The sequence below is a fragment of the Gossypium hirsutum genome, chromosome A05 (assembly GCF_007990345.1).
Source record: "Gossypium hirsutum isolate 1008001.06 chromosome A05, Gossypium_hirsutum_v2.1, whole genome shotgun sequence".
Lineage (NCBI taxonomy): Eukaryota > Viridiplantae > Streptophyta > Magnoliopsida > Malvales > Malvaceae > Gossypium > Gossypium hirsutum.
Genome location: NC_053428.1, coordinates 109,064,369 through 109,076,986, shown reverse-complemented (window position 1 = coordinate 109,076,986; position 12,618 = coordinate 109,064,369). Strand labels below are relative to the sequence as shown.

The window sequence follows — 12,618 nt, the reverse complement described above, 5'->3', positions numbered from 1 at the left end:
CGGTCAGTGTCAGAGATTGAAGAAGAAAATTATTTGGATTTTGGTTCGTAGATTTGTGATATTCAAAATTGTTTCATAGAAAAAAAATTGTAAAAGAGAAGGAAATGAAATCGGTTGGTGCAAACAATGTGAACAAAGAAGGCCATATAGCAACAACTTTAATAGCCTAGTGACTTAAATGAAACTTTAGAATAGTTCAATGATTATTTTATAACTTTTTGAAATACTCAAAACGTAAACTTACTGATATTTTAATGACCTTATGTGTTATTTACACTTAAAAAATAACCAAGACCATTGGCCTCACCAGGGAATTTCTTAATATATTCATTACTGTTTTCAATATAATGTTTTCCTATAATAAATATATGTATAATTTTGAGGTTTTTTAGTGAGTGTTTAGGCAAGTAAATTTGGGTGGGAAGTTGATATTGCAAGGCAGATTAAACGTGTGTTACCCATAATTACTTCACAAACTACTCATGAACTTCAGTAAATTATTACAATAATCCAAGGATGATTAGAGAAATTAAAAAAGGATTTTATTCTTCACAAGTATTCAACTTCACCATTAAAATAACACAATTAAGAACTGGGAAAGGTTAAGGAACACAAGTACCAACAACTGTTAATTGCTTCATGCACCCACTCCAGAAGCTCTCACCAAACCAAACCTGCTATGCCTTCATGAAAGACCAATGACCTTTCCGGTGGCAGTGTCGAGATCGATTTCATAAAAGCATGGCCTTGTTGGTAGCCCTGGCATTGTGCTCATTGTACCCACTAAAGGATAAATGAACCCGGCTCCTATGCTGGCTCGCACATCCCTTATCGGTAAGATAAATCCACCTGGTGCTCCCTTCTCAGCAGCATTGTGCGAAAATGAGTACTGAGTTTTCGCCATGCAGATTGGTAAACCTGAAAACCCTTGTTTGGTGTACATCTCGATCTGTTTCTCAGCCTGGTTTGAGAGCAAAAGAATTATTCATGACAAAGAGAAAAGTCTGGACAGGTTTCTTTATATTTATTGTTACTAATATCTGAATTTGGTTCGAATATTTTTGGTTTTTGACTTCATGATCCACAAACAGATCTTAACCCTGAACTGAACAAGTAAAAGACCTTATCCGAATCAAACCTGACGCTACAGTTTCGAATCAGTTTTTCCTTTTGCTCAACCCTAGAAGCTCCTTCACTGTATCTTTTTCTTAAAGACCAAGCTTTTAAAGGGTTTCCGATGCCTATTTGGTTTCCTACCCGAAACGCAAAGAAGATGGTATTTCCACAATATTTTCATTTTAAGAATTCCCAGTATACAAAATGTGTCATCAAAAAGAGACAAGTAGAAATGCAAGAACTCCAAAACAAAGTAATCTAAATTCAAACGATGATGTGCACAGGATCAAAGACATTTTGAAACGGAATATATTGATTAAAGATCTATAAAGAGTTTACCTGTTCGGTGTATTCAACACCACTGGCACCGTATGACTTAGCAATTGCCTCAATTTTCTCTTTAATGCTAATATCCAAAGGATACAGGTATTTGAGTTGCTGATTCCCACTCGCACAAGCCCTTTGAACTGCAACTCCAAGGTCGACCTGACAAAAACAACACTAATCTGTTACTGAAAGCTTCAACTCAACTATATAAGACAGTTTTTTACAGCAAAAGATACAAACTCAAAAATAACAACACAGAATAAGATTACAGGTGGAAAGGGCAATATGTTATAAACATACAGATATGTTCAAACTTCAATTGTAACTCAAAATGAGAAAACTCGAAACAATTTTAACTCATTTGTTTACAAGCACATTAGTAAATGACCCAAGGTTCTTCTTGATTTAGTAAAACAATTACTGGAAAAGATGCAGAGGAATTTCAAAAGAAATCTAAAGACTCGGAGGCCAACAATGAAGTCAGATTCAGAAGAAATGTCTACGAGTGGATAGCAGTAGCACAGTAAGAAATTGCAGCTTTAAATGATAGAAACCACAGAGCATTAGTTCTTCGACAAAACAAGTTACTGTGTTCTTTATAATGTTTGACATAGCACGAGTGCAATATAGAAAACAGGTTGAACGCCAAATCCGTAAATTAGATGCAACTAGCTACTCAAATAGTATATGAGATTTAAGTTGCTTGGACTCTTAATTTTTTCTTGAAGTACTCATGTCTGAAACCAATGTCCAACATATTTTTGGTCATTGGTATGGGAATACAACCCTTCAAGGACCCTCCAAATACATGAAAAGTAATAAAACTGAAAATATCCATGTCAGATACACTGAGTCCGAGTAACATATATGAGGTGTCATGTGTAAGACAAAGTGGCTATTCTAAACAATGCACCTTTGAGTGCAGCACTATACTTTTATGGAAATTAACAGATAAGAAAAAGGAACTAACCGCTCCTTTACCACCATGAGCATGGTGAGTACAAATTACAGCATTAAATGCCCCGGCAGCCATAGCTGCATTCATAACAGCATTCATTTCTGCTTCAGTGTCGGTTGAGAATTTGTTCACAGCAACAACAACATTCACACCATAGGCCTTTGTGTTTATAATATGCCTAGCCAAATTCACACAACCAGCTTCAACCAACGGAACATTCTCATTTAGGTAGGCATGGTCGAGAGGCTTCCCTGCAACAACTTCCGGGCCACCACCATGCATTTTCAAGGCCCTTATTGTTGCCACAATAACAGCACACTGAGGTCTTAGATCACTGTATCTACACTTGATATTCATGAACTTTTCTGTTCCAATATCAGCACCAAAACCTGCTTCCGTGACCACAAACCCTTGTGGTCCAACCAGCTTCAGTGCAATCTTATCAGCCACAATAGATGAATTACCATGAGCAATGTTTGCAAATGGACCAGCATGAACAAGAACAGGGGTTCCCTCGAGGGTCTGCATCAGAGTAGGGTTAATGGCATCCTTCATGAGAACTGTTAAAGCACCTCCAACACCAAGATCATCAGCAGTTATAGGTTCACCAGCCTTGCTATTTCCAATCACCATTTTTCCTAGCCTCTCTCTCATATCAGCAAGAGACGTAGTCAGGGCTAAAACTGCCATTATTTCACTAGCAACTGAAATATCAAATCCAGTTTCCCTCACCATCCCTTTCTCTTCCGGGCCCTGGCCAACGGTGATTTTCCTCAAGAACCGATCATTAACATCCATCACTCTTCTCCATGTAATAGAATTCGGGTCAATATCAAGCCTAGCAAATTTCTTAACTTCTTCAGGTGTAAGGTCCTCAGGTTGAGTTTTGGTGATACCAAGTTTCTTTAATCGTCTAAACATGATATCACTGAATTTCCTTTTTCCTTCTTTATTTGGTGGACATAAACGATTAAAAAGAGCCTTGTCTGATTGGGTAGACTCATGAAAGATCCTAGTATCAATGGCAGCAGCAAGTAGATTGTTTGCAGCCGTTATTGCATGAATATCGCCTGTTAGATGAAGATTGAACTCATCCATCGGGATTACCTGACTGTAGCCTCCACCAGCTGCACCCCCTTTTATTCCAAAAGTTGGTCCTTGTGATGGTTGGCGAAGACACGTAACGACCTAACATTAGAGAGCGACATATAGTATCAAGACAGTTAAAGTAGTTAAAACATTAGATTGTCAAATCTGAAACTTCCATATCCATGTCAAACTAGTGAAGAGTTGTAATCCCTTGACAATAACTTGCAAAAGGAGAATAGGAAACCATAAAAAACCAAACTTTCATCTAGTAAGTTGACTATGTAGACTTGTAAATGAATATTTCACTACATAGCTCAACTATCATCGTAGATCAGGAATAGTTAAAAAGTCGAAATAATGCAATAATTCTCGGATTTGAAATCTTTTAACATTAAATTTATATATGAGGAGATTGAAAAAGACATTTCCAATCATACGGACAGCTCGTAGCTTCAATCATTGAAATTGCTTAACAGACTAATTTATAAATAAGCAATTTCAAAGCATCAGGAATCATGAAACTCCATTGGTCTGCCAGTATCAAGCGACCCTAAAATATATTTCTTTTATCAAAACATTCCTGCCAGTATTCAGAGCTACGTTTAACAAAATAAGAAATTCTAAAATTCAAAAAAAAAAAGAAGTCAAGAACAAAATAGAAAACCCTCCATAAGTAAAATGAAATACCCTGTGCCTGTATCACGGCAAGCGCCAAAGCAACACGATATTATTTAGTATTTGCCTATGTAGAATAATTTCAGTATATCTAAAAATGAAAATGAATACCTTTCTATCAAGATAAGCACCCAAAGCTTGACACAAACCAACTGTAGTAGTGGACTTGCCTTCTCCAAGAGGAGTTGGAGTGATCCCTCCAACCACGACATAGTATCCATTGTCGGAGGATTCAAGCTCGTCGAGTACAGATAACAACACCTATAGACCAAATCAACCAAGAAATTCAAATTCAAATCTGAACTGAGCGGCCAATATAAACAAGGAAAAAGCATATCAGAAAAATGGCTTTCTCTAGTACTTTTTCACCGCTTGAATATCCATTCAACACACTTCCATCTCTACTAAGTCAAAAACCAAGAAGCTAAGAATTTAACGCCAGAAAAAAAAATCTTTGAAACAAAACAACATATCTCAAATCTGGGATTTCAAGGAATTCAACAATGGAAGAGAAAAGTTTCCCCTTTGGCAGATGAGGCAATGCCCAGAAGAAAACATAGAAAAAGACAGATTTTGCTGATCTTACTATTCAATTTTCTACTTTTTTAACAGCTTTTTTTCAGTATCGAAATCCAAACATCAAACGATTAAATCGATCATTAAAGAAAACAAATAAATCAAAATCCAATAACCAAAAATAAAAAAAGAAAGGAAGTGAAAAGGAAAAAAAACCTTGGCTTTGTATTTGCCATAAAGATCATAATGGTTGGGACTGAGGTTAAGGTCCTTAGCAATCTCAGAAATATGAAATGGTTCAACTGAGTTTGCAATATCTATGTCTGCCGGCACTGGTGATACCACTTCCAACTTCCTTACACTCCTTGACGAACTCATTCTTTTTGGTCTAAATTTTAGCTGATTTTTGGTGGATCTGTTTCTTTAAAATTCAACAATTTACCTTCTACAACATTAAAATAAAATAAAATAAAATGGCCACAAAAAAATAATCACAAAGCAACAAAAGTCTAAAAACATATGGGAGTGCGTGCGTGCGTTTTTTCTTATCTAATCTGAGGTGGCAAATAAGAAGGGAGAGGGGAGAGATGCTAATGTTACCATGCAATGTAATTGCTGTGATTAGTACAACGGATGGGTCCGACCTTACACAGCATCAATTTAACCTAGCTTGCGGATCAAAGTTATTAAGTTAGGGTGTAAGTGAATCGAATCAAATCTATATAGGGAAAAGTTTGAAGTTTTACTTGAATTTTAAGGTTTGATACTTAGTTCGATGTTAATTAAATATTAATTTTTAGATTTTAGTTCTAATCTAATTAAGAAAAAAACTCTTAACTACCTGATGTCTTATTCACCAAAAAATAAATATAATATTATTTAATGATTGATTTAAGAGAAGATTGTATAAAATTATGATTTTATAATAAAAATCTGATTTATCATTCTCTTATTTAAAAGGGATAAAGATGATGTGGAATTATAATTTCATACAACCCTGTAAAAAAAATTTCATAACCCAAACGTAACTTGTATATCTCTCAACCTTACATTCATTTTTTATTTTGACATATTTATATTTTTTAATATGTTACGGAATAAATTTGATTTTTAAGAGCAAATATTTATCACTTTTTTAATTAATTTATTTAACACAAATATTACATATATATATATATATGAATACAGAAGTATCAAGATTTATATGACAGTGACACTAATCATTAACTTGATAACTCTCTAAAAAGGATTATTTTCAACTACAATCCTTGTCAAATGACCTTTTTTTTTTAAGTACAAAAGAATAATGCTTCTATCAACATGAACAGATATAAAAAATATTGAATAGAAACAAAATATTTTCATTTTCCATATAAGCAAACTAAAAGCCTTTTTTTCTTCTCCTTTCCTTTTTTCAATCTCTTTCTGTACATTATTCTTTGAAGCTGAACCCAGAGACTCTTCAGCCATTGAAGTAGACAATTTTCAGTTCAAATAAGAATGCAATCTCAATGTATGCTTTCGCCAATTTTGGCCAATTCATTTACATTTCAATCAAGCTTTAGTAACTGTGGTTTTAACAATGTTAACCTAAACCTTTCACTATAACATATCATATATATATGTATATATATTATCTGCAACTGTAAAAAATAATGGAGATGAAGTGAGGGTGATAACCTAATCCTGAGTTACAAAGGTGTGTCCAGTGTGGTCTTAAATCATCCTCCACGGTTGATCAGAACGATAACTTTTTAAGCTTCTAGGCGCTCGCATCTCCGGATTATGATCAAATGTACACGGAGGGGCATTGGTCCTAAGTTGAAGATCTTTGTCAAATATATGTTTTCATGTGTCCTCTACGAAAATTTTGAAAATGAAATCCCGAAAGCGTTTTGAGTATTGCTTTGGATCAACAGCTGAAATTGAAGTTGGATCATATTGCATTGATTTATATGCATGCTCAAGCTTCTTGGTAATATCGTAGTCTTGTAGGATATCGATTATACCAAAAAAGAGGATAACATCATAGAATACACCAGTTGGTTCTCCGACAAGCTGGGTTTCACATTCAGGTTTCCTCACAGTCTTTTCGATCCGAGCAGGCATGCTAATACCTAATCGAATGGAAGACCCCCTGCATTGTTAAGTAAATTAAATTGTTATCACTTCATATAAACATCATATTAACTTTTCTTAGATCGAATACTTCTCATGGCCATGTGAAACAATTCAGAAATGTGTTGGACACAAGTACTTCAAGAAAAATGAATAGTTGGAAATAACATAAATTTCAGTGTTCATAAAGTGGGGAAACAGCGATGATGCCTACTTAGACATATGCCAAGGTATGAAGTACTCTTGAAAACATAAATGAGCATCCAAAAACAAGAAAATTCATCGTACCCTGAGGGCTCACTATCAAGCTGATCCTGTCCTGTTTGAGATAGCCGAGGAACTTCTTCATTTTCATGGTCTGCATTTCCTGCAAGTAAATCCAAGAACATATCTTTACTCATTTAAGCAGCCGTTGATATCAAAGTCACAAAACATTTTAATACCAGAGATCACTAGAAATAACCAGTAGGTGTAACAGCTCCAGAAGCAAGAGGTGTGGGAACTTCTCGAAAGTGAAAACCAACCAACAGACTGTAGTCCATAATTCTCTCTTGTTCAAGCAAGTCGCAATCTCGATCAACTTGCCTGCACGAAGAGAAACTTGGATCAGAAAAGAAAAATCAAAAGTTCCATACTTATAATCCCAAAAGTTGTGAAGGCCTTATCGATCTCAAATCTATGCAATATCCTACAATGGTTTGGTCTTTGCCAAATGCAGCTTAATATGATATAATTTTCTATAAAACTCAGAAACAAACCCATATGTGACATTCACACCTGAGTCCAAGTAATATAGGTTGCAAGAAATGAAGATACCTTAAAAAGAAAGAGGATATTAGAAAATATGATCACCTGCAAAACTCTTCGAACCACGTTTTCTCTAACCGAAACAGATAATTGAGATCAAGGTCTTTGAGGGTTGTAGACGGATCAATTTCCGATTCAGGTTTAGAAGTTGTGCGACCATGGGAAGAACCCTTCAAGTCAAAGCGCCTATGAATGGTATAGTGAGTACATAACAGATTCCCCATTATAACAAATCGTACCTGACTCATGATTCAAAATGAAGAATGTATGAGATTGGTTTCTGAAACTTCATGACTGAGATTAATTATTTATGTTTGACATTAAAGTTTTGTAACGTTGACATTACCTTCTTCTGCGCTGTCCCAGTTAATTTCACACAATGAAGACCATAAAATTTGGTGACTAGAGTGTTCTCAAAGGACCGAACATGATTATAGTAGGCCGGAAGCATCCTTAGGAGCACCTGTGACGGTGTCCTCACTCGGATTAGTAAACATTTAAAGCCCGGTAAAGCAATGCACAAATTTTGGGATTATTCAGCCATCAAAAGTGATTTGTGCACCAAGTAAATATGAACATTGTCTGAAAACTTGAAAATTTATGAAGTACTGAATTTTGAGGGACCGAGTATTGTCATCTAGGAAGACTTTCGAAGACGTACGATGAATAACCGTATGTTACATAGAAGTTTTGATTGTAATACAAAACCAGTGAGGAATTGCAGCTTAATGCAAAGCTATCTTATAATTTCTGAATTCAACTGCAAAAGTGTAATAGAAACGACATTAACTCTTACTTTTACTTCTGCCTTCTTTATCGTCTTTATCATGTATTTGTCATCGTTGGTCAAGTAAAAGAAACTTCCACTTTTTCCAGAGGATGATAGTTCCCGAAGGGCATCATCCCCGCATATTGAAATCATGTAATCAGCTGCATCCACATCGAACAACTTCCTAAGGGTTCTGAAAATGTAAAAGAAATTAGCAGTCAGGAACTACACATAACCGCATAATATTGGTTCCAACATCGTATCATATAGTTCTAGTTTTATTATTATGTACTGAATTCAACAAAGTTAATTGTTTAGTATGTTTCCATTTGCATAAAAATTATTTTCATTATTGCCTAAAGTTGTTATACCATTGTAGCATGAGTAAGACCGAATAGTTCAGCAAAGAAGAAATTATCTGTTGTGAGCAAGAAGATGATTCAGACTCTAACCTGAACACAAGTGGACAATAATCCTTCCACCTGAAATCACTAGATTGATGAGGCGGAGTGTGCTTGGATCCTTCTGGCGGAAATTTGGTCCATACTTTTTCCTTGGGATCAAAAGCCGAGGACTTGAGATCAAGGGATATAACTGGACCAGGCCTTCCAACTGAGTGTCTACAATGTAACCAAAGAATCAATACATGCATGATTACAACACAAACCACTATATCTCCATACTGAAATTTGTTAGACATTGAGAAATCTTCAATTCAAACAGAACAGCAGGTGATGACCCCGACCCTCTAAAGCAAATAAAATGACAAAAGCATAAAGGAGAATAAATACTATATCAGATTCATACAAAAACTCTCATTCCTTGCATTCATTCTTGAACTCGATAAGCATAATCTAGAAGGCAATGCAAATACCAAAAACACATGATGTTGACATTCAAACAACTTTCAATATCAGAGGAGAATGCATTACCTAATACCAAGTTGCAAATTGAGCATAAGCTCATAATTCTTGTGGCCTTTGGATATTGTCTGCCCTTGCCTCTTCGTGGGTGTCTTAAAATGAGGAAGACTCCCTCTTGAAGTAGAATCTTCAAGACAGACTCTCAATACCATCATCATCATCCTTGGAGTCCCCTTCACTAATAGCTGAAACATCATGCATATCAGAACTAAAACTATGACAATTTAACTTCCCATCAGACATTCTCCTTGGCCTCCCTTGATCATTCCCTTTGCCCATTCCAGGCCAATGTGGCATCTTTTTTTATGGCAAAATTGACATCTTCTCACCAGGACATATCTTACACTCTTTCAAGTACTCCGAAAACACCACTTGAGGATCCCAATCTGGTTTCTCAGTTGAAGAATCCGAAGGATTATATGTTCCATTCATTTCCTTAACATCCTTACTCCAAACACCAACATAGGAACTCCCATCTGGCCATCTAAAAGTCCCATTTCCTTTAGGGAAACCATCCTCCCAACAACCCCCATAACTATTCCCATCACTCCACTCCATTCTTCCATTCCCATTCATTAACCCGTTCTTCCATTGGCCATCATAATGAATCCCATTGGTCCACTGGTACCTCCCTTCTCCCTCCTGGAATCCAGTGCGCCATTCGCCTTCATAGTAATCCCCATTGAAGTAATTCTTAATCCCTTGTCCATGTTTAAGGTTCATAACCCAAGAACCTTTATAAGAATCTCCTGAAAAACCTGTAAAAGTCCCTTGACCGTCCATAAACCCGCTCTTGAATTCACCTTCATAGGTAGCACCTGAAGGCCAACAAAATTTTCCCTTCCCCATGATCTTTCCTTTAAACCACCCACCGACATACATACAACCATCAGTCCATAAATATTTCCCATTGCCATGAGGCAAACCATCACACCATTCCTCTATATAAAAGTCGCCTCTTGGAAGGACTTTTTCAACATGGCGAACTTCACCAGAACCAGCCTCTTCCTCATCAACATGAGCAACAGACATTGCTGTAAATATGCTTATTGCTTTTTTCTTTGCAGCTACTTGTGATTTCTTTACTTTGGTTTCCAGAGCCTTTCTAAAGCCAAGCTTTTTATTTTTGTTTCTCTTTCCTCTAGCTTTGGATATTTAAGAATATATTTTGATCTTCATTACTTTAAAGTTCATTGCTTTAATTGAAAACACTAGCTTTAGGGGAGTAGTGTCAGATTTATCACCATCGAATCCATCTTAAATTTTATTTAAAAGCAATATATGCATTGTGTTTGTATTATTTTTTCATTGATTTTCTTATTATATTTAAATTATATACTTTTCGCTTGTATTATATTTATTAGTTCGAACAGTTGTTGAGATACAAGTTATCTAGTTAGAATGAGTGAGTAAGAGAGTAGGGACTCCATCAAGCACGGCAATTTAAAACAAAGGACATCAAAGTTTGTTTACATAATTTGGTTTTTCTACGTTTACGAAGCCTAGCTCACTGAGAAATATTCACCATCTTCAAACACTTATAACCAGTGACTCTAAGTCTATCACACTCCAGTGATAATTTTCACACTTTTTTACCTGTGAATGCTAGAACCCTCATCACTAAATTAACCCTTATAAACTTAGCATGTAAAACCACAACACAAAAGTATTGCAATCAAATGTGCTCTCATACTTGAACAAATTAAGTGTTCTCAATTCTAAGTACATAAACCTATACAAGTCTCTCAATTATATAGAGTTGTTCGAGACTTGCTAAGATAAAGAATATCTATCACAATTCCTATAAAAACAACCATTATATAAACTAAATACAATATATTAACAACAAACGAGGTAAACAAGGATTGTTGGTAGCTAGGTCTTCAATGTTACAAACTAATCCAACTTCTTCAATCGAAATGATTAGATAAGTATGATTTGATTCGGCTGTTTATATACGTTTCCTCTAATTATATGATCTTCAATGATGGGCTAGATATGATCCAAATTGCCAACAACTCAAATATTGAAACAGTCCAACTTGTCGCTGCTGGTCAAAGGAGTGGGCATTCCCTCAACCACTTCTTTAATATTTCCATATTTTTCAACAATCTCCTTCTTTTGCAATTTGTTGAACAAAACACAAACAAAGCAATAAGCTTAAACAATAATTAATAACTTGCTCCCCCTTAGCATATTTCCTTTTAGTCCAACAATAATGGAATCACGAAAAATATATACAACCAAAGTAAACAACAACTATTCTTCACAAATGAAATCCAACCATTAGAAATAGTAAAATAAAAAACAATCTTTTAAAAACTAGAAGTAGCATAATTGAATCTCCCTTATCACCAACAACTCCTCTCATTCTCCTCCTTTTTGATCAACAAGATTGCTAACTTACTATTCACCAAAAAGAGATATTAGATCAACACAAAGAGCCTTTTGTCTATCTCTAATCTTCTTCACAATATTGGCTTTAGTATGAAATCTAGCAATGTGTCGATCATTTGCCTCCATATAGGTAGTAAAATCACCAATTATCCTTTTTATGAATACCAGAAAGAATGACCTTAGAGATTGAAGAAGTTGGCACTTTATGGGTTTAAGGTTCTTCTTTCTACTCAACATCATCATAACAAAATTACTCCTCCTCAGCAGCAACATCACCACTTCCCCTCAATAGAACCCACCATATTCTTATCATTCTCCACATACAAATACCTTCCAATGTAGTTTACTATCTTTGTCACTTAACACTTTGCAGCAAATTAGCATAAAATTCCATAACAACATTACGGATACACAACTTGACATAAGTCACCAACTCTAACAAACAACTATTTCCAAGAAGTTCATCTATGCTATGACCAACAAAACTATTCTCCTCTATATTCTACTTTTCTATAAAACTCTTTTTAAGCATAGTAATATAACTGTTGGTTTAGCAAAGAACTAATTGAAGTATAGAACAAAATATGAATGAAGGGATGATTTAATTGATTAACAAAGCAGTCCTTATATACAAGTCCCAAGTAACAACCTCAACAAGAAATAAATTCAAATTGCTACTAACAAGCTAACAACTCCTCCTCCTACTAACAAGCTAACAAATCCCCCTAAGACTTAGCCTTACTATTTTAAAAATAGCTACAGCCTTGAGGTACTAACATTCTCCTCCTAACTTAAGTGCTGTAGACACCAAATTTATTCTTCAGAAACTCAAAACGACTAATATGAAAAATGTAGTAAAATATACGTCATCTGATCTTTGAAAACCAGTTTCTTCAATATTCGCCTTCAATGAATTCCTTCTC

At 35.2% G+C, this 12,618-nt stretch overlaps 1 protein-coding gene and 1 pseudogene across 2 annotated transcripts; both read right to left on the bottom strand.

Moving 5' to 3' along the window:
- Positions 1–520: 520 nt before the first annotated feature.
- LOC107939256 (formate--tetrahydrofolate ligase) lies at positions 521–5,240 on the bottom strand. Of its 2 annotated transcripts, XM_016872551.2 has the most exons (5): positions 4,898–5,240; positions 4,277–4,426; positions 2,414–3,589; positions 1,456–1,602; positions 521–961 (listed from the first exon to the last, which is right to left on the bottom strand). In XM_016872551.2, the coding sequence occupies exons 1-5, from the start codon at positions 5,057–5,059 to the stop codon at positions 686–688; spliced, it is 1,911 nt and encodes a 636-aa protein (XP_016728040.1). In that variant the 5' UTR covers positions 5,060–5,240; the 3' UTR covers positions 521–685. The 2 variants fall into 2 exon arrangements, with proteins under 2 accessions (XP_016728040.1, XP_040970477.1); XM_041114543.1 differs by lacking the exon at positions 2,414–3,589.
- A 786-nt stretch (positions 5,241–6,026) lies between these two features.
- On the bottom strand, positions 6,027–10,414 carry LOC107939248 (phosphatidylinositol 4-phosphate 5-kinase 6-like; annotated as a pseudogene).
- Positions 10,415–12,618: the final 2,204 nt, after the last annotated feature.